Source organism: Poecilia latipinna, unplaced genomic scaffold (genome assembly GCF_001443285.1).
Source record: "Poecilia latipinna isolate Pla-1442-1.1 unplaced genomic scaffold, P_latipinna-1.0 Scaffold1776, whole genome shotgun sequence".
NCBI classification, from domain to species: domain Eukaryota; kingdom Metazoa; phylum Chordata; class Actinopteri; order Cyprinodontiformes; family Poeciliidae; genus Poecilia; species Poecilia latipinna.
The window spans coordinates 113,595-133,525 of record NW_015114392.1 but is presented as its reverse complement, the minus strand read 5'-3'; the positions used below and the strand labels follow the sequence as shown (position 1 = coordinate 133,525).

The following is a 19,931-nucleotide window of genomic DNA, read 5'->3' as shown; positions in this document are numbered from 1 at the left end:
ATGCCTTATTTGATGTTACTGTGCTGTCCTCGCCCTGAGTTTTCAATCTTTTCAGCCGCTAGACAGCCAGACAACGACGCTCCAATAACCAAACTTCTTTCTTTCTTTTTAGTTGTTTATTGAAGAGTGGCCTCTGACCACTACCATCACTTTGGCCATCGTAAACTGCAACATACAAGGCGTAATGTTAGCTAACATAGCAAAATAGCCATTCTTACTGCGAGCTTAAAACAACATTTTCTTAAACGACTAAAGTATACAAATTACTTACACCAGCGTTACATGAAACAAGAGACAGTTATTTTCACAATTAACAAGCACTTACGAACAAATCTTGTCGGAAACACAACGAATAAAGACAATAGTCAGCTACTCCACGAGCTGTTTGGTGTCGCATTCCACCATCTTGGATCTATGTTTTCTTTTAGCATCACAAAGGCAACATAACAAAAATATCCACCAGGGGGTGCTCTAGTTCAAAACCTTGCTGGTCCAGCTAAACTAAACAAAAGGCAGCACATTGCCCCTTCATGTAAGAATGATAACAACACATAATATTTCCAACATGTACCTTCACAAAATGCCTACACATCTAAACGCTGGACAAACTAGTTTGTTTCAGAAATAAAATAAAAATAGCTTACCTAATTCTAGCTGCTTCATAATACACTGTAAAACATTTGAAGGTGTTTTAACTTGAAAATAAAACTCCACCTGCTGCCTTGAAAATGCAATTGAAGTCAACATGAAGTTGATTTAACAAGAGACAAGTTGTCTAAACATTGTTTTTTAAGTTCATTAATCTTGAATTGTGAGTTTTAACTTAATGCTGCAATTTACACCAAATAATTATTTCACAACATGCAAATAAAAACTGTCCTCACATTTCTATGTTATCAGATTATTTTACTTTTGAATAATTTAAACTCTTGTTTCAAATTTGCATGAACAAAATTTCAGATCTGATCATGAATTTTATTAAACATCAGAATGAATTCAGCTCAGAAACATTTAGTGCGAACAGAACATTATCCTCAAGATTTAAAATAAACATTTGCCTAAATAAAACCCAAGTAACGCACTTCCATCTCAGGATACAGAAACAAGCCGCTAAGGATTCTGGGAAATAGTTCCCAGAACGTTTTCTTCTTTCAGTTTTTTAAGTGTCAACGTAAAAACTCTACTTTATTCAACTCTTAATAAACAGTTAACACAACTTACTACTTAAGTTTATCTTCCACAAATTCACACATTTAGGCTCAAAATCTGAAACTCGCTAAATTTATTTGACTTAAACTTTAGAAGGTAGTTGACACAACTAAATGTGGCTGAAATGTTTTACAGTGTATAGGTACTTCTGAAAAATGACACAAAAACATTTCCAGTAATCTTCATTCATAAATTTGATATTCTCTCACATTTATTCAGGAAATATGTTCATATTATAAGGTTGACAAAAAAGTAAGCTCAAAACTTGTTCATTATGTGAAAACAATTATTATTTGCCCAGAGACACATAATGAACAGTTTTATTAATAACTAGAGCGAGGCTTATCATTCAGGTTAAAAGTACCTTTTGAACATAGACACCTTTAACATTTTACATTTCCGTATTAACAATGTTTTTCATTGTTTTTAATGCAAACTTAGATGTCATGTTTTTGTTTGCTGCAGTGTTAAAGTTTTTGCAGCCGGATTTGATTTCTGCTCTTTTGCCAGGTACTGTTATGAAATGTCAGAGGTAGACGCCAAAAACAAGATTGAAGCCGTTTGGCAGGAGGAGAGTCATCTCAACAGGTACAAAATGACACAACACTGAACTAAAATATCTAAAACAGAAAAATACTTGCACTGCATATTTGTCTGTCCCTCTTCACTGCAGGTACCTGTTGACCAACAAACCGGCCAAGGTGCTGTCTCCAGAATACCTGTGGTCTGACTATGATAAGGTAACGCCTGACATTAAAGTCGTAAGGATCTCCCAGTTGGTCAAGAACTACGAAGAAGTTCGTCCAAATGGTGGACACTGATCCTCAAACTTCAGAAGCTGGACGCAGGTTCTGCTCATTTTGCATCTTTGCAGTTTTGGGGGTTTTTTACACGTCTGTCCGGGGATATTCATTACTGGATATGAGTCAATTCGTACCAACCCGCTTTGATTACCAACAACTTAACTTATTTTTCTAAAATCTACTCATAGCCTATTTTGTGACAATCTGCCAGCAGGATTTTATGTTTTTGCATCGTAACCAGGCTGCAAGAAGACGTTCCTAAAACTGTTTAGGAACGTCACCTGGTTGTTGAGCAGCCCAAGCAGAGCATCGGCATGAGTCCTTCTGACATTCTTTAACAACAATCAAAGGCTTGAATCACAAAAGTTACATGTTGAACCCCTGGCTGTGAGCCATGGGACACAGTGGGAGGTTGAGACTCTGGTGTTGGTGTTTTTATATATGGGTAAGAAAATTTGAATATTTTGAAAACGCTCTGCTTTTTGTCACTTATTTCGGAAAATGAAACTGCTGTAATAAAGATTCATTACACACAGAGTGACATATTTAAATCCTTTACTTCTTTGTAATTTTGATAATTATAACTTACAAATGATTGAAAATACCAAAATTAAGTGTCTTAGAAAATGTGATTATTACATTTATACGTTAAAAATAATTTTTTTAAAAGTTGTATTGGGTGATATTCTAATATCTGTAGCAATAATCATCAAAATTACAAGAAATGGAGATTTTATGTATTTCACTCTGTAATAAATCTGTGTAATGTGTGACTGTTTCACTTTCTGAAATGAGAGAAAGAAAATATTAAACTTGTTCATAATATTCAAATTTTCAGAGTTGCAGCTTTATATTTTGTTGTTTTGGGCACAAAAGGTAAAACTGTTGGCATCAGAAACTCTTGCTGCTATGTCTATATACTGTTTACAATTTATTTACTATTTGTATTTACATTTTTGTTATTATATCCTCAATGTGTGGATTTTTCTTTCCTGTTATTGACTTTAAATCCAGATGAAACCCAAAAAGGGAAAACATTTAGAATGACTTTAAAAGCCACTGACTGTAATTTGATTCTAAATTTGTGAATTATTATCATAATAACTTTGAAGGGAAACAGTTTCTTATGTTTTGTTGGCTTTGTTTTGCTTTGTTTGTTTTAATGTATGCATATTTTTTATTATTATTTTGTTTTTACACAAAAAACAACAAAATAATAAAAACAGTTTTCTCTGTAAAATCCGAAATTGCTGGAAAGATGTGAAGGAACGTTTAGTTAATTTGAGGTAAATAAAAAATCATGTAAACATGAAATACGTTATACAATGTAATTGTTCAACACCTGAAATGCTTATGTTGTTTACACAATTGAAAATGTCTTATTATTATTATTATTGTTATTATCAAATATTAAGATTTAAAAGCATCACTTAAAGTTCACACACTTTTTGATTCCCCTGGTCAAAATGTAATTCTAAAATCTTCTTTCAGTGAAAACACATCCTGCACTACCTGTTAGTGTTTTGTGTTTCTGTAGATTTACTGGGTTAAAAACATGCCACCGTATCTTTAAAATAAATTGTCATTGATTATACATTTGTCAGGTGTTCACATCTGTTTTAGGACTCCAGACATTTTATCAGCATTATTTACAAAACGTTGATGAAAGATCTTTTACTTTATGCTTCCACTTTCTAAAATGTTATATAAGAAGATATTCCTATTGGCAAAATGTTTTCTCTGAGTTAATTACATTTTGAATCATCTTAAAAAGGGAATTATTCCTTAAATTAACAATTAGATTTTTATTTTATTTTACTCGTTGGTGTTACAGATTCTCCCACAGAAATAAAACATAAATAAATGACGGCTTGTAATCGTCTCTACCAGTGCATGAAACGTTGCATGCCATGGTTGTTAAGTTCATTATGCACACTACTGCCCCCTTCAGAAAGCTCTGGAAGACAACCTCATTATTTTATCACACATGTGCCTGTTGAGAAATCGTTTTAAAGAGGCAGTGTTATATAAAATCAACATGTCATAATGTTATTCCCTCACCAAAAACATAGCTTTGGTTCCTTCACACATGTTTGAGAAATCCTTTAGTTTCCCCTGGCGGCCATTTTAGATGCAACAACTCCTCCACTCAGCTCCTGCAGACTAGCCAGCAGCAATTGGCAAACACCTGGGGGAACTGAGCATCTGCTGAGCTCATTACACTAGTTGCTAATTAGTGCAATGTTGGTAAAAACGTTAATATTGTTTTGTTTTACTACTAAAGGCGGAGCAAGAGCTTCTTAAAGAGACAGAGACCCAATTTTAAGGCATTAAAATGTGAAGTCAAGTTTCTCTTTAGTCATGTTTCTTTTAACAACTGCAGGTAACATAGTTACTTCATCGCGCTATAAAATGGAATAATGTGCCTGTAATATATATAATACTGCCTCTTTAACACTTTCTGTTTGTATCTGTTAAGACCACATGCTCTTTTTAATGTCTAATTTAATTATTACAGTGATAAAAAGCTTTTAAAGATGATGTTTTCTTTCAGAAACATTATTTTTATTGTGGTAAGACTCATTCTCTCTCCTTTGTGGTTGTCAGGAATATTTTTTATGAAGGTAATAATCTGTTTAAAAAACAGGAAGACCTTCATAATCACAGATGAAACTAAGAGTAGAAAATAAAATGTGAAACATTTTAGAGACATTCGGTGTGTTACAGTGAAGAGTAGAGATGCCATATTAACTTTGAAATGAATTTGGTGAAGTGAAAAATTATGTTTAAGATATCTGTTTGTGTGTGCTTATTGGTTTTTATGTGTGTGGAGATTAGATTTTTCTGGAAACTTCACTTTTGGTGTCTTTGTCATATGTTGCTTTGTTTTTACAATCAGAGTGTTTTATGGGTAAAATAAAGGGAAAATAAAATGTAACTTCATGAATGATTTCTTGTGTCTGAAGAATGAATCCTATAAATGAATGTTTTGAGCTGAAATATTTTTCCAAAATTCTTTAAATTATCCTCCAAGTTGTAAATTCATACCGATTAAAATAATCCCTAAATTGTCAATTTATTGTTTACCTGTGGGTATATTTAATCAACCAAACAGTCTCACACTTATAGTTCATTAGCTAGTTATATAAAGTGATAGTAAAAAGAAACTGCAGCCTCTTAAAATGTATTAATCTCATTAAAGCTGTTTTACGTCACATTTTGAAGCGTCCAAATCACACTATAGGATGAAGATCATAATTCACATTAGACAAACTAAACGTCAAGCCAATCAGTTAAAACGAACCAAACAATAAGAAAATCATACTCATGTTATTTTTTCTTCATTGTGCCATAAATGTGAATATTTAACATGCAAAGTGACAGATTGTACAGTAAGTGGTGAATTAGCTTAGCAGCTATGATAAATGGTTTCCATGTTTGAACCATTTTATTTTACATTTCTGTAATAAATTATATTAGAAACTGGTTCACGTCAAGTATTTACCGTTAAAACCTTAAACGTTCACATCAAACCCTGTCCTCTCTCTCCATCATTGATTTACAGATACAGCTACAAATTTAATTTGTTTCAGATTACCAAACAAATGTTATAGTCAGAAAGATGAGTTGAAAGAGTAGTTTTCAGATGGAGCAAACCAAACCAGCCTAGTCTTCTGTAAAAAGTTATTTTCTCAACTTGTTAAATCATGAAATAACTGATTAAACATATTTATTGGAAACTTGAGTTTGAGTTTTCTAGCCACAAAGTTGTTTCCAGCTGCAGGCGGCGCAGAGATGAACACAAATCTATTACAAAACCAAGAACACAAATCAAATTTAACTTTAAATATTCAAAAACTCTCAATAAATGCCATCCTGTTATTGCACTTTTCTCCTCAGTCAAGTAGAAAACTTTTATTCACTTCTAGATTATCTGTCGTGCTTGAGATCAGTACCTTCTACTCTCCAATCTCATATTAGTTTCTGGAAAACCCACATAATATTGTAAATTAAAAAAAACACCAGCAACAATAAAAAAAATATTTTTATTGCACAACTTATCAGAAATCTTAAAAATGTCAAAACAGAGGCATCTTCTGAAACATTAATACCTTTAATCTTGATTGCAATTTGCAGGCCCAGAAATTGAAAATTATGGTGAAGTTTTTACATGAGATGGAGTTTTTTGGAAAAAATACAGAATAACGTCTGGAGGACTAAAGCTGAGGCCTTTAGATCTGATCAAGCATTTTATTTTTTGCAGTCCGTGCCAAACATCCCATAAAACAGACATAATGATGGAGGCTGGCTACCTCAAAACTTCAACATTCAGAGTCGTGGATAAAGCAAACTACTATTAAACTCCTGGAATGACTAAACATGAATGAAAAACCTGCTCCATACACTTTTTAAAAATCAACTTTGTCTTTTATTTTAAAAAAGGGAAACAGAAAATAGACTGAAAATACAAAATTTGCAATTCTTTGAGTTTATCCGATATGTTTTCAGCTGCATCCATCAAAACAAAAATATGATACACACGTATTTTGCAGCAGAGCATCTTGAAAATTCTGATTTCAGACTGTTTATGTTCTCTTAGGTTATAAACACAGAAGAAACCAAACTCTCATCCAGACTAAGGGAGCGTCTCCCTTCATTAGCTTGTCTCTCAGGGCATCAGGAGCTTCAGTATTCAGTCCTAAATGGGAAGATTCAGTTCATATCTCTTCCTTTCCTCATTTGTGGGGACCAGCCTCCTCCGTGTCACTGTTTTTGTCCCAGTCTTTCATGCTGGCTTCCATCATGAAGTCCTCTCTCAGGACGCTCCACGTAGGCTTCTGCTCAGACACAGGAGGAGGATTCTCCGTCTTCACAGAAACCTTGTTTCCTTCATCAGTCCGCCTCAGCACATCGATGAAGTCTTTCTTTGAGATAGAGGATATAATCTTAGCCTTCTTTCTCTCAGAGCCACCGACCTCCTTCAGCGCTTCACCCGTGTTTTTCTGGTGTTTCCTCACGGCGTTGAAGAGCTGCACCACCCCCCTGGTGGCGGTCCTCTGCATTGCTTTCTCAAGCTCACGGTCTTGTACGATGTCAGGTTTTTCTCGAAACATCATTTCCCACTTTCGCTTCTTGTCCACTTCTTTCTTCTTCTCCAGCAGCTCCTTTTTCTTCGTCACCGCTTTCTTATTAGCCAGGATGCTGCTCTTGTTCGGGGTAGTTTTCTTCCCCAGGATTTTTGCCATGGCGTCTGCCCAGCCACCAACGGCGTCCGAGTCGTTATCTTCGTCCTTTTCACTCTCCGCTTCTTCGCCATCATGGCTGTCTGTGTTTTCTCCTTCGTCAGAGTCTTCGTTAATACTTTCTCCCTCTGAATCGCTCTGTTGGTTGTCGTCCTCAAGCTGACAAACTGCATCTTCTTCGGTATTCTGAGACACGTTTTCACCACGCACAGCCATCATGCAGTAATAGCCGTGAACCGGAAGGGAATTTAGGTTTTCCTCTTTTGCGCATGCGCTTGCCGGTGTTGTATCTCGCTTGGTTCTCCCCTTGACATGTACTTCCCACTTATACTCAACATTTTTATAGCTGCGTTTTAACCATACGGTGCGTTCAAGTTTCAAGTTTTTATCTCTTTTAACCCAAAATGATTAAATCTTTCATCTAAAAATTATTAATTTGAATTTTTATATGACCTTTATTTAGACAGGTTTTCTCATCCAAGATTTAATTTACAAGATGGACCTGTTTTGATAAAACAAGCAAAAACTACAAACACAGCAACAAAAAGAGAAATGAAGAGATTTCACTCAATTAAATAAACTAATTAAAAATTAGCTAAAACAAAGAAAACTTTATTAACATTTTTGACAATTTAAGCTGACCAACACTCCCGTCAAACTTCAGCATAACAATAATAACATGGGAATCAAATTCTTCAAAATTAATTTTAAAAAAGCAAGATAAGAGACTTTTTTTTTTTTGTAATTTTGTAATAATGGAAAAATGGGTTGTCTCTTTTTTGCGGAAGGACCTAATTCGGCGCAACACCCCCGGATATTATCGGTCGTCCTCTGGTTGCACAGCTCTCCAGTTTCCAGTCGCCCTTCAGTCCTGTCAGGGAGAGTCCAGTTCTCCGTGAAAACAAACAAAACCTTTAACTTTAAACCATGGCGGGGACAATTGCACGCAAAGCCATCGACCACCTGAAGAGTAAGGAGTTCAGGGATTATTTGATGAGGTTCGTATTTAACACACTTCAATATTTACTGCTAGCATTAATGCTAACCAATCTGACTGACTGTGGGAACTCTTTGAGAAGTACCGGCTGGTTGAAATGTACTTAAATTAACTAAATCTACTCATTAACAATAGTAAATAATATCTTTACCTCTCATATGTTAGTGTTTGCTGCTGCTTTCTATGTTGTCGTATGCTAAACTCTCAAGGGCGCTTGCTATCTGCAGCTCCTTGCTGTTTATGATAGTTAATAATTCCTATATATATTACTATTTTAATAGTAGGATATCCATTTGTGTAAAACTAGATGCTGATAAATAAATGGTATATTGATCTTTACTGAGTTGCTTCAGAAATATCTTCCAAAATAGCTGAGGGTATGTGTGAATCCGTCATTGGAAAATACTGCTTTGCGTCCTAAAAACAATACTTATGTGGGTCGTGCTTGAAGTTCACACCAACCTCTCTTTGACCTGATTTTACATAGGAACTACTTTTGTTACTATATGAAATAACTTATTGTAAGGAAATTCAAGTGTACTCAGAGTTTTACCCTCCACAAACCTGCTTCATTCCTGACATGTAGAGTAAAGGTCAGGTGAGAGTATTGTGATGCAAGAAGCTGCATTTGTTTGCTTTTTAAACACAAAATGTTCATCTTTGTGTCACATTTTCAAGATGCCTTGAATGGGCATGACAATAAACCTTTAAGTAAGAAAACAGGTTCACATCTGACAGCTTAGAAACTGAAACGCTAACTGATCTGACAGTAAAGTTTTAACTTTCTTTTTTTTCTTTTCCACGTCGGACCTAAAAATGAAAACATAAACGTATGACAGCACGGTAAGTCCAGAGTTTCTCTGTCTAGTTATTGTTTTATATATTTGTGTAGACTGCAGAATAAGTCAGTGCTTACAGTTTTGTTCTCCTGTTTAATATAATTTAAATGTCACTTTCCCAGCATTTCTGGGGCCCTGTAGCAAACTGGGGTCTTCCCATCGCTGCCATCACAGACATGAAAAAGAGCCCTGAAATCATCAGCGGCAGGATGACCTTTGGTAAGACATACAAACACATGGACAGACGCTGTTGTTTTCTTGCATCTGATCTTGTTTTGGGTTGGGGCTGTCATTGGTTTACTTAGAAAAAAAAAATCTATTTTTTGTGTCAAGTTCAGGTGTAGTTTTTGAAAACGTTTTCTTCTTTATTTGAATTCAGATTTACTTAATCTGTTGTTATTATGGCCTGACTTTTGCTGTTGATTTATTAAGATGCTCCGGTGTTATTTCACAGTTACTTACATGTGAGGATTTGGGAAAGTGGGAAGTTTATAAGCTGAAGGTACATTAATAAATCCACGTTTGCGTGTTTTTCTGCTCTCAGCTCTGTGCTGTTACTCTCTGCTCTTCATGAGATTCGCCTACAAGGTTCAGCCTCGTAACTGGCTCCTCTTCGCCTGCCATCTGACCAACGAGTCGGCACAACTGGTCCAGGGAAGTCGCCTCATCAAATACAAGTGAGATCTAACTGATGTTCTGTCAGCATTTTATTTATTGTCACTAGTTTGAAATGCAGGACGAGGAAGCAGTTTAATTTAAATCCGGTGTTGTAATGCTTGTTTTGAGTGATTCTTGTGTTTTAACTGAAGGCCTTAATGTCATGATGTGTCTTTGTTTTCTGCTTATTCTTCATGGCAATAATAAAAAAATCATGTATCTGTTATTTCAGATTATTCTTTACACATCAGGTCTTTTGAAGAAATATTGTAGCCTGCCACATAATTAAGAGACCACTGAAAACCTCCTGGTTATTCCACAGAATATTGGTTTCTGAACTCTTCCTGAGTTAAAACATTAGTTTTGTTGTTTCTAAATGAATATGAATTTGTTTTCTTTGCATTATTTGAGGTTTGAAAGCACTGCATCTTTTTCGTCGTTTTGACAATTTCTCATTTTTTCCAAATACTAAATTTTTGCTTGGAATTTCAGAGACTTTTGTCAGTAGTTCATAGAATAAAAGAATAATGTTCATTTTATTCATTTACCCATAAAGAGTAAAATCAGAGAAACTGACCATTTTGCAGTGGTCTGCTAATTTTTTCCTAGAGCTGTCTAGCAGTTCCACATATTGAAATTGAGATTATAACTGTCCAGTTTTAAGTGGAATATGTGACAAAAAGCAATGATAACAACATAAAACTAACAGGAATGTATTCTGTAAATATGATATTTGTAAAGAGAAAAGCTGCATTCAGATGTAACTTAATTCTGTTTTCTTTCTAATCTCAGCATGGAGAAGAAGTCATCCTAGTGGTGAAGTGAAACCAGTGCAATAATGCAGAATGCTGCGTCAACAAACTACATTTGGACACCAGAACTCCTTCAGCAGATCAGCGACGCTGTTGCCAGTTTTGTCTTTTTGACTGGATGGTACTATAATTGATCACAATTCAACCTTCACTTTAAGACACAAAGAAATAATAAAATACTTAAGCTTTTCTCCAGTAGTTTCGATCAGTTATTTTTAGATTTTACATGGAATAAAACCTAAATGAACTAACGGTGACAGATGCCTCGCACACAGACCTATGGCTGCAGCAGCTTATAAAATAAACCCTCATAGTTAATTTTTGTTGGAAAAAAAATATTGTTACTCTGTATCCTTTTCAAACATGGATATTTAAACAGATGGGAGGTCAGATTGAGCAAAAATGCACAGACAGTAATTCTGGAGAAACTTAGACTTTGTCCTCCATATTGTCACCTTTCTTAGATGCGCAGAACTTACTGAGCCAAAATGAGAAAATAAATTATTCCGTCATTATGGTTCAAGTTTGGTATCATTTTACCTTCTATGGCAAAAAGTGCAAATTAGAGAATATTGAAATGAACAGATGTAAATATGAAAAACATACGGCTTTGTTTAAAAGCTAAGGCTGTTCAGATTATTATCCTGTAAAATTGTTCAAAATAAAATTCTGTTAAGTGTTGACCACACTTGTAGTCACGTCTAATTCACATTAATTTAAGGTTCTTGTATGATTCTCCTGATTTTTTCCGAGTGATTGTTTGGATTCTTTACACGTTTTGAATAAAGTGGACTGGAAAAACAATGTTTTCAGGTGTTGCCTTCTTTTACCGCACACTGTGAAGATAAATGCAGCTTTTAATACTCTGTTTGGTTTAGAAGTGGTCAGTTGTAGTTTTTGTGTTGAATTCTGATGTGTGTGTGGTGACACTTCTTGAGAGTCGAGGCTTATTAACCTCCCAGTGGAGGATGCTGGACAATTAGACAATTAGAACATTGGCAAGCTTCTCTCAAAAGTGTTGACATAATTTACCATTGTAAATTATATATTATAATTATATATATATATATATATATATATATATATATATATATATTCTATTTTTGGGGATATTTATTTTTATGCAATTTGAATTAGCTTGAAAAACATTTCTCTGTATGCAATAAATCTTTGAATACTAACAAAACTTAAATCTATGTGTTTAAAAAAAATCGTTAATTTGTCTTTAAGTTTCATTAGAATATAAATGAGCTGAAATATTTCTGAATTTTGTCAGTTCAACTAAAAAAATGACTTATTTGGTAGTCATGACTACATTATTCCACTAGATGGCAGTAAAATGCCAACGAAGCATTTTACTGCCATCCTGTAGCCGCATGACGGAGAAGAAAACAAATATGGCTTCCATTAACAGCGTTGAGTGGAGATCCATCTGCGACAAATTCACCAACGCCCAACGTCTCACCGAAACAGAGTCCCGAAATGACCCAGAAAACGATCCGTTTCGCTCCAAATACAAAGCCAGGGAGCTCCTGAGAGAAATCTACTGCTCGCTGAAGAGCTTCGAGGCCGGGGAAGGAGAGGAGGACGTCGGCGGGGAGAACTGCGAGCAACGGCCCCCTGACCAGCCGGTGGACGGCCAGACGGAGGATGCGTTCAGCCAGGGTTTCAGCGGCGACTCACCAGCCGGGATGCGGGCAGCTAAGCTCGGGGCTGTGGAGTACTACCTGGGCGTCAACCATGTGGACACGGAGGAGCTGTCAGCCGGGCAGGAGCATCTAATGAACTGCATGAAAATGCTGGAGAAATGTAGGGTGTCCTCGGAGAATGTGTCTCTGTTCATCCATGTCAGGGTAAAAACAACGTTCCCCTCTATTTTTCCATAAACGTGGCTCCGTACAGCTCATAATATAGTAGTGTTGGGTCGCATGCTGTGGTTTCAGTCTTTACAATCAGCCCAGTGTGGAGTTCATCAGCTGATGGGGGATCATGAGTTGGTCCTGTGTGCTTTCAGAACCAGCTGGGAATCCTGTGGGCTGGCCGTGATGAGACCGAGACGGCGCAGGGCTTCCTGGAGTCAGCAGAGTCCATCTACCAACGCTACATGAAGGAGGTGAGGCTGCTCCCTTCACGACGGAGAAATATGGCCTTTAAATACGTTTCAGGCCATTTAATGTACAATGCGCACACAAACATTGAACAAAACAGTCTGTAAGTGATCCGTTTCACCAAAAAATATTTAGCCACCACCGCTAATTTGCAACACCAGTCTCTTACCAGGAATGGTCGTTTATTGTTATACTGAAATATTTATTATCTAGATAATTCCAATTCATGTCTGAAAACCTTAAAAAAAATATTCAGGTTTATTAATTTAACTGTTTTCTCAGTTTTATTCCACAAAAGCATTACTAATAATCATAATGAAATCTATGCCCATATATCGCCCAGGGTGTTACAGGCCGCCATCTTAAATGTTTAAACTTTTACCATTTTGTTTTCTCTGATGGTTTTCTGTTGTCTGTCCTCCTTTATGTCATCTCACAATGGAAACAATGTTCAGTTTGTCATATTTCAGGTATGAGGCAATTCAGGACTTACCTCATTCAGCCAAATCCTGTAGGAGGCAAATTCTGGTGTGGCTTAGCATTACTTTAAGTTTTTAAAAAAATATATTAGCATTTTTTTAAGACTTTATAATTGGTGTTCAGATATTAATCTAACAATAACACATAGTTATCAAGTGATACTTTCAAATTTTCTGTCAATTTTAAACATTTTTTAACTCAAAAACACGGTGGGCCGCTGGATGAATGACTGTCCTAGCGCCCACCCACCGGGCTTTTCTGGATGAAACCTTGCGATTGTTCCACTGCCATGTTAAGCATCATTCCAGCAGTGATATCCTGTCTACAATACTGAGTCGCAGCAGTTTGTCCAGATGACAAGTTCAAAAAAGCCGATGTCCATGTTCTGCTAATGATCTTTTCAGATGTACCTTGCTGTAGAGCTGCTGTGTCAGGCTAAAGTATTTGGTTTATATGCCCTGAAAGACGGTAGTGGAATATGAATACATGCCTTGCTTAGATGTGCAGGCAGACGCCGTCTTGACTTTATCACTTTGTTTCAGATCTGTCTACTCAGCTTCAGTCTTCATGTTTATCTCCTCAAGTTTCTTTCTTCCTCATCCACTCCTCATCCTCTTTTTTGAGTCTCCCTCCCAGCGCTCTCTGCACACACTCCTCTGTAACTCTGTCTCCCTCTGCTGTTTTTGCTCAGCAGCTTCAACACATCATGTTTGGTCTCACAGACTTTCCAGACTTCCAGCCTTTGACCTTTTGGCCCGTTTGTGTTTTCTCCATCTCATCCAGGATGGGAGGCCTCCGACCGACATGACGGAGTACTTCACTACGGAGGAGAACCTGCTGACGCATCAGGAGAGAACTAAGAGGTCGTTTCTACAACTTTAGTTGTTTCTGAAGTGTTTCCACGTTATAACCACAAACATCTGTATGTTTTGTTGGGAGTTTAAGTGATAAACTAGGGCTGAAACCATTTATCGGATTATTGAAGTAATTGCCAACTAATTTAGTCATCGATTAATCATCAATTTGAGTATTCAAACTCAAAAAAGGCTATTTGCTAAAAGAAGGACACGCTCAGAGCTCTAATTAAGCCAAAACTATCAACATTTTGCATTAAAGATTAAAAAAAAAAATCAAATGTTTGTAAATATTTTCCACCCAAAACCCCTTAAGATTAGTTTAGCAGAAAGAGCTGATGGTCTTTTAACATGTCAGAAGCATGTATTTACCTGTAAGTGCTTCATTTTCTACGAACGACCAAGAGCAATGCTGTGTTTTTCTTATTTAAGAGGAATTTACAATGCATAAATCGTCAAACATTGAAGTAGTTAAATGAAAAACCTGCAGATTAATCGATTGAATAATCAGTTACTAAAATAATTATTTATTGCAGCCATAAAATAAACATAAGAAAGAAATTGAATGCTGAGGATGCATATTTTTGAAAATAAATCTAGATTTGTTGATTTTTTTTAAATTTATTATCTTGACTGCGTCTCTTATTTCGTCTCCCCTGTCATCAGGTTTGAGTTGGCTTACACCCACACCATGTACTACCTTGCTCAAGTGTATAAGAACCTCGGTAAGTTTGAGGATTATACAAATACTGATTAGTGTCTGATATTATGAGCGTCAATCAAGCACATCGATATTTTATTGACTTTATGTCGTGTTTGGTGGTAATAATACCTACTTGTTTTGTGTGTCAGGTGAAAACGAGCGCGCTGCCACCTACTGCCACAGCACCCTGCAGAGACAGCTCCAGTTGAACCAGTTCAGTCCAATGGAGTGGGCTCTGAATGCTGCCACGCTGTCCCAGTATTACATCACAAAGGTCATTGATTACTTTGATCAGAAACTTCAAGCGAATCCGTTAATTTCAAAGGTTAAAGCTAAATGTTTCTGTTCTTTCAGGGCCGATACACGGAGGGCAGACACTGCCTTGCAGCAGCTACGGTTATATCGGGTCTGGCTGGAGAGGTTCCCTCTGAAGCTGCCGCACAAGAAAGTAAATATCTCCACCGTCACAATAATTAAAACAAGCTCAGTCGTTTCCATTTGCATGATTTATCGTCTCTACCAAAAACTTGATGACAAGTCTTCACAGAGCTTTGGTTTACAGAGACTTCACAGTTAATTTTATTTGTTGTTTTGTTTATTTATTTTGTATATTTAAAATGTCTTGCAGCTCCATTGTTAAATGTTCATTAAAATTGAAAGATTATTGATTTTTAAAGAACGTGTTCTTGCATTATTATGCTGCTATGATCACATTACTTGTAAATGATCTTAAAACAACTGTGGGATAATTTATTGTGCAGCAAAATTAGTTATTGTGACAGGTTTACACTTCACTGATATGCAAATAATAGGCTTACTACGCAGCATAACTTTATGTTATAACCCACATTGAAGTAAGAAAATATGTACCGTGTTTCCTGTTTGTTTCAAGCAAATAAAAACTTTTTTTTTTATTATTTCCTGAAAGTAAATTGAGCTGCTTAAAAGAACTGAACCAGTTTTTTTCTGAACTTCCCTCTGCCGTGGCACGTCCTCACATCTCTTTCTGTCCACAGGTGAGACGGAGAGCGAGCGCAGGGAGCAGCTCTGGCAGAAGAGAGCAGAGATCGCCAGATGTTGGATCAAATACTGCCTCAACCTCCTGCAGGACGCCAAGAAGCTGCTGGAGGTATGGCACTGTCGCACGGCTTCACATCTGCAGACGCAAACTGTAAATGCATCCAATCTCCAAAGAAACAAAAAAGAAGCTCTTTTGACTGTACGTTCAGGATAACATCGGTGAGTTGGACACTGATCGCCAAGACGAGCTGAAAAGAGCAAGAAGGCAGGAGGAGGAGGAGGAGGAAAAGGGGAGGAAGAGCGCCCTGCTGTTCGGATCTGAAGATACCTTTGATTCCATCGCGAGTGTGGAGGAAAAGGTCGGATGCTTTTAGTCACGTCTTTGAACTACTGACAGTGTCAGATTTCTATAGTCGTGTTCATTTCCCCTGATTCTGGAGAAGTTCTGACTGTTAGCTGCTCACATGTTGCAGTATTTCATTTCACATTCAACATTTATGGTTCTTACACCCCAGCTAAACGACATTCAGGCTTGAAAATGGTGTCAAATGTGGTTTAAAAAACCTTTTGTGAAACTCATAATGTGTTTCTTTATAACAGCTTTGCGCAAATATTGAGAGATATTAATTTATTGATCTTTCAAAATATATTTGGAAGTGCAGGTTTTCTTGAAATAAAGCTAAAACTGTTAGGTTGAATTACTTTTTCACGTCAGGTCATATCATTCTTCCCTTTGATCTGTGGGCGATACGAAACATGTTTATGTTTTTTTGCACAAAATCATTCTGAGATGATGAGATTCCACCTTCTCAGTTCTGTTGAGCTCCTTTCACAATTAGCTGTTTTAGGACTGTGTCAGTTTTATGCAAATAAACTGCTGCTGGTGGCGCCCCCTAGCGTTACACTCGCACTTTATCATATCAAAATGGCTGCAGACAAGTAAATTGTAGGCATCTTTAACCCAGAAGCAGAAGAAGTGGAGCTTCCTGCACAACCAACAAGAAAGCAGCAAGTGGTTTCTAGGGATTAAGTCAGGAACAAAACACCTGTCTTTTCCAGCAGCCATTGTACAGCACATGCAGCAGTGAAACCAAACATGCTGGAGCTCCTCTTGGGTTGCTAGGTAACAGGAAACCCCTGCTGATTGTGACTTAATAATCAAGAGGGTTTTGAAATGGCTCGTTTTTCAGGCATCACAAAACATGAACTAATTGCCAGAAAACGGCGGGAGGTTTTTATTTGTTAGGATTTGAACTGTTACCAGAAGAAGTTAAGACTCAAATGGAAATACAAAGACATGCAAAAAGTGGATTTTGCAAAATGGGTCCCCTTTAAAATGTACAAGCGTTAAAATGTTAATGCCTTTGTGAGCTGCATAATCAATAACATGAGTATTCTCAGTTATCTGTGAATTAAAATATGATTACCTTCTCTTTAGTGGGCACCACTTAGCAACTGATTTCTTTATAGTAGATGACATTAAAGTCACTTTACTGTGTTCTTGTTTACAGGTGATGTGTTTGTTCCCTTTGGACTTCACGGAGGCCAGAGCTGTGTTTTTGGTGGGACAGAACTACGTAACACAGGTATGATGCATAAACAGAAACGTTAGTGCACATGCTAGCTCAACACTGCTGTTCTCATGTCTGTGAGAGACAGACTTTACAAATATCTATGTTAGAACATCCCAACATGTTAGTATATTGATTAGTCATCTAATCAAGATACTATATCCATACACAGGTAAACAAAGGATTGAATTGATATCAGCTAGAATTAACTCTTTTACTCTTTATAGGAATATGTTTGAGTAAAATGAACTTTGTTCTTTTATTCTGTGAACTACTGACAACATGTCTCTGAAATTCCAACCAAAAATTTAGTATTTATTTCCAGAAAATGAGGGAAAAGATGCAGTGCATTCAGACCTCAAATAGTGCAAAGAAAACAACAATGCTAATGTTTTAGCTCAGGAAGAGTTCAGAAACCAATATTTGGTGGAATAACCAGGAGGTTTACAGTGGGGCTCAGCGCAGTGGACTCTTAGTTTTTTGCTGAGTTGTATATTGTTGACATAGAGAGTCTGACTGCATGGTATATGAGATAACATCCTCCCAAAATCTGCATCCTATTTCCAGCGATGATTGCACTTCACCAAGTTGGGCAACCGTTGCCTGAAACGTCTCTTGATAAACTGATCAGCTTTGTGGTCAACCTAAAGAAAAGAGTTTCAGTTTTTATTAAAGCCATGTATTTTGTTACCGCAGTGAAGCCATGCACGTAAGCAGAACCATGTGAAACGTGTGTCTGATAGATTTTCTGTGTCCATCCTGACTGTGACTAAAAGGCTAAGGAGTACTTCCAGATGGACGGCTACGTGACGGACCACATAGAGATCCTGCAGGACCACAGCTCCCTGTTCCGGGCCCTGGCCTTCTTCGAGGAGGATCTGGAACGTCGCTGCAAGATGCACAAGCGGAGAGTTGACATGTTGGAGCCGATCTGCAACGGTACTGGCCCTCTGACCTGTTATTCTGCCTCTAAAGTGTCCAGGCTGTGTGTTGACGTCCCGTCGGTCTGTTCTTCTGCAGACTTGAACTCCAGATACTACCTGCTGATCCGCAGACAGCTGATGTTTGAGTTGGCTGAGACCTACAATGAAATGATGGACTTGAAGCTGACTCTGGCCAACAGACAAGCTGATAACCATTCCCTAGATGGCCACACTATTAAGAAATTCAACCATCTCTGCTCTGCCTCTGCCAAGTGAGTTTCCATTTATGGAGTTTCTCCGGGATTTCAACTTGTTCTTAAACAACTTAACCTCCTTTCCTCTGCAGGTACTTCCAGATGTTCCTGGACTCTCTGTGCTCACCGGAAGGGAAACCTCCCGAACATCTGGAGGAGGAGGTGCTCAGACCGGCACTGGTGGCCCGATTCAGGGTGGCCCGACTTCACAGCAAACTGATCAGCTCCTCGCCTCCAGTCCAGCTGGAAAACCTCAACAGAGCTCTGGAAAACTACAAGTAGGATCACACGCATTTTTAAAGTTGGTCTGCCGTGTCGGGTGCCGTCTGTTTTAAACGCTAAAACTGCTGTGTAGGTACGTGGTGCAGTACTGCGAGGCGCACCCAGAGGCGGCCGCTGCCGTGGAGACGGAGCTGGAGCTGAGTACGGAGATGGTCGGCCTCCTCCCTCTGAAGATCAACCGCCTCAAATCGAGGATGGCTGCAAACAACTAATCACGGACCAAGTTTTGCTCTTAACTACTTGCTCTTGTTAACTTAAAAGACCCAATTGAAATGTTCCTGAACACTCTGCAGTCAAAGAAGCCAAAATGTGGATTCTTGTTCTTCATGTACTAAATTCTGTCTTTATTTTCCTGTGTTTAGCATGCTGCTTTTGAATGCATCACAGCCTGTAACTGCTGCAAAGTGCTCTCAATATTGTGCAATAAATGTTGTGATTAATTCATCTTTGATTGCAGGTTAGATATGCAGAAGATGGCTGACGAGATAGACACAAAAGTTGGGTATATTTATAGAGAATAATTTTAGTTTTCAACACTGACGAAACGGAAAACAGACTTGTTGGCCTCTTCAAATTAACATAGCATCTATGTTAAACTCAACATTTTGGGGGTTTATTAGTAAAATGTTAATATCTCCTTTAACTTCTCACATTCATCATAAATATAAATATATATTTTTAACACATTTATTGTGTTTGAATTCTACATTTATATTCTGTAGCATCGCGTAGTTTGTTCTCTAAAATGTCTATTATCTAGTTGAAGAGCAAATAATTTCAAAAAGTTTTACTTTTTTTCGTTTTTTTTCCATTGTATGACATTAGATTAAACTTCTCCAGAGTAGATTTATTTCATCTTAATTTAAAATAATTTTACAACAGATGAACAGAAAAAACTGTAATATAAATTATAATGTATATAAATAAACATGTGTCAATAAAATTCAAAAGGAGCTTTTTAAAGATCCCAGTACAGGTAGTATTTCAAAATTAAAAGCATCTTGAAGACTTGGTAGAGAAAGTCTGCTTCTATAAATGTGACTCAGAGCTTTTCTAGCATTATTCAGAGTTCACATCACAAGGGTTACTCCCTTCATTTCAATAATATTCTTCATTTATGCAGTTGAGTGACAGCCACTCCCTTATCTCATTTAGAAACAAAGCCTTGGTAAACTT

General features: G+C 37.1%; 3 protein-coding genes and 1 long non-coding RNA gene across 4 annotated transcripts; 3 read left to right on the top strand and 1 right to left on the bottom strand.

Annotated features, from left to right (window-relative positions):
- Positions 1-1,337: 1,337 nt before the first annotated feature.
- On the top strand, positions 1,338-4,962 carry LOC106965161 (uncharacterized). The gene is made up of 2 exons (XR_001428571.1): positions 1,338-1,797; positions 1,883-4,962. It is a non-coding gene; the product is annotated as an uncharacterized LOC106965161 (long non-coding RNA).
- Positions 4,963-6,039: 1,077 nt separating this feature from the next.
- LOC106965158 (RRP15-like protein) lies at positions 6,040-7,616 on the bottom strand. The gene has a single exon (XM_015061081.1). It carries the CDS (start codon positions 7,472-7,474, stop codon positions 6,749-6,751), a length of 726 nt encoding a protein of 241 aa, XP_014916567.1. The 5' UTR covers positions 7,475-7,616; the 3' UTR covers positions 6,040-6,748.
- Positions 7,617-8,074: 458 nt separating this feature from the next.
- On the top strand, positions 8,075-11,364 carry mpc1 (mitochondrial pyruvate carrier 1). The gene is made up of 5 exons (XM_015061082.1): positions 8,075-8,253; positions 9,092-9,095; positions 9,214-9,310; positions 9,636-9,768; positions 10,541-11,364. Exons 1-5 carry the CDS (start codon positions 8,183-8,185, stop codon positions 10,560-10,562), a joined length of 327 nt encoding a protein of 108 aa, XP_014916568.1. The 5' UTR covers positions 8,075-8,182; the 3' UTR covers positions 10,563-11,364.
- A 509-nt stretch (positions 11,365-11,873) lies between these two features.
- Positions 11,874-19,200, top strand: kifbp (kinesin family binding protein). Its single transcript, XM_015061084.1, has 13 exons — positions 11,874-12,413; positions 12,575-12,673; positions 13,932-14,011; positions 14,669-14,727; positions 14,855-14,979; positions 15,060-15,153; positions 15,722-15,834; positions 15,935-16,084; positions 17,237-17,311; positions 18,073-18,235; positions 18,317-18,491; positions 18,566-18,751; positions 18,829-19,200. The coding sequence occupies exons 1-13, from the start codon at positions 11,889-11,891 to the stop codon at positions 18,965-18,967; spliced, it is 1,983 nt and encodes a 660-aa protein (XP_014916570.1). The 5' UTR covers positions 11,874-11,888; the 3' UTR covers positions 18,968-19,200.
- The last annotated feature ends 731 nt before the right edge of the window (positions 19,201-19,931 follow it).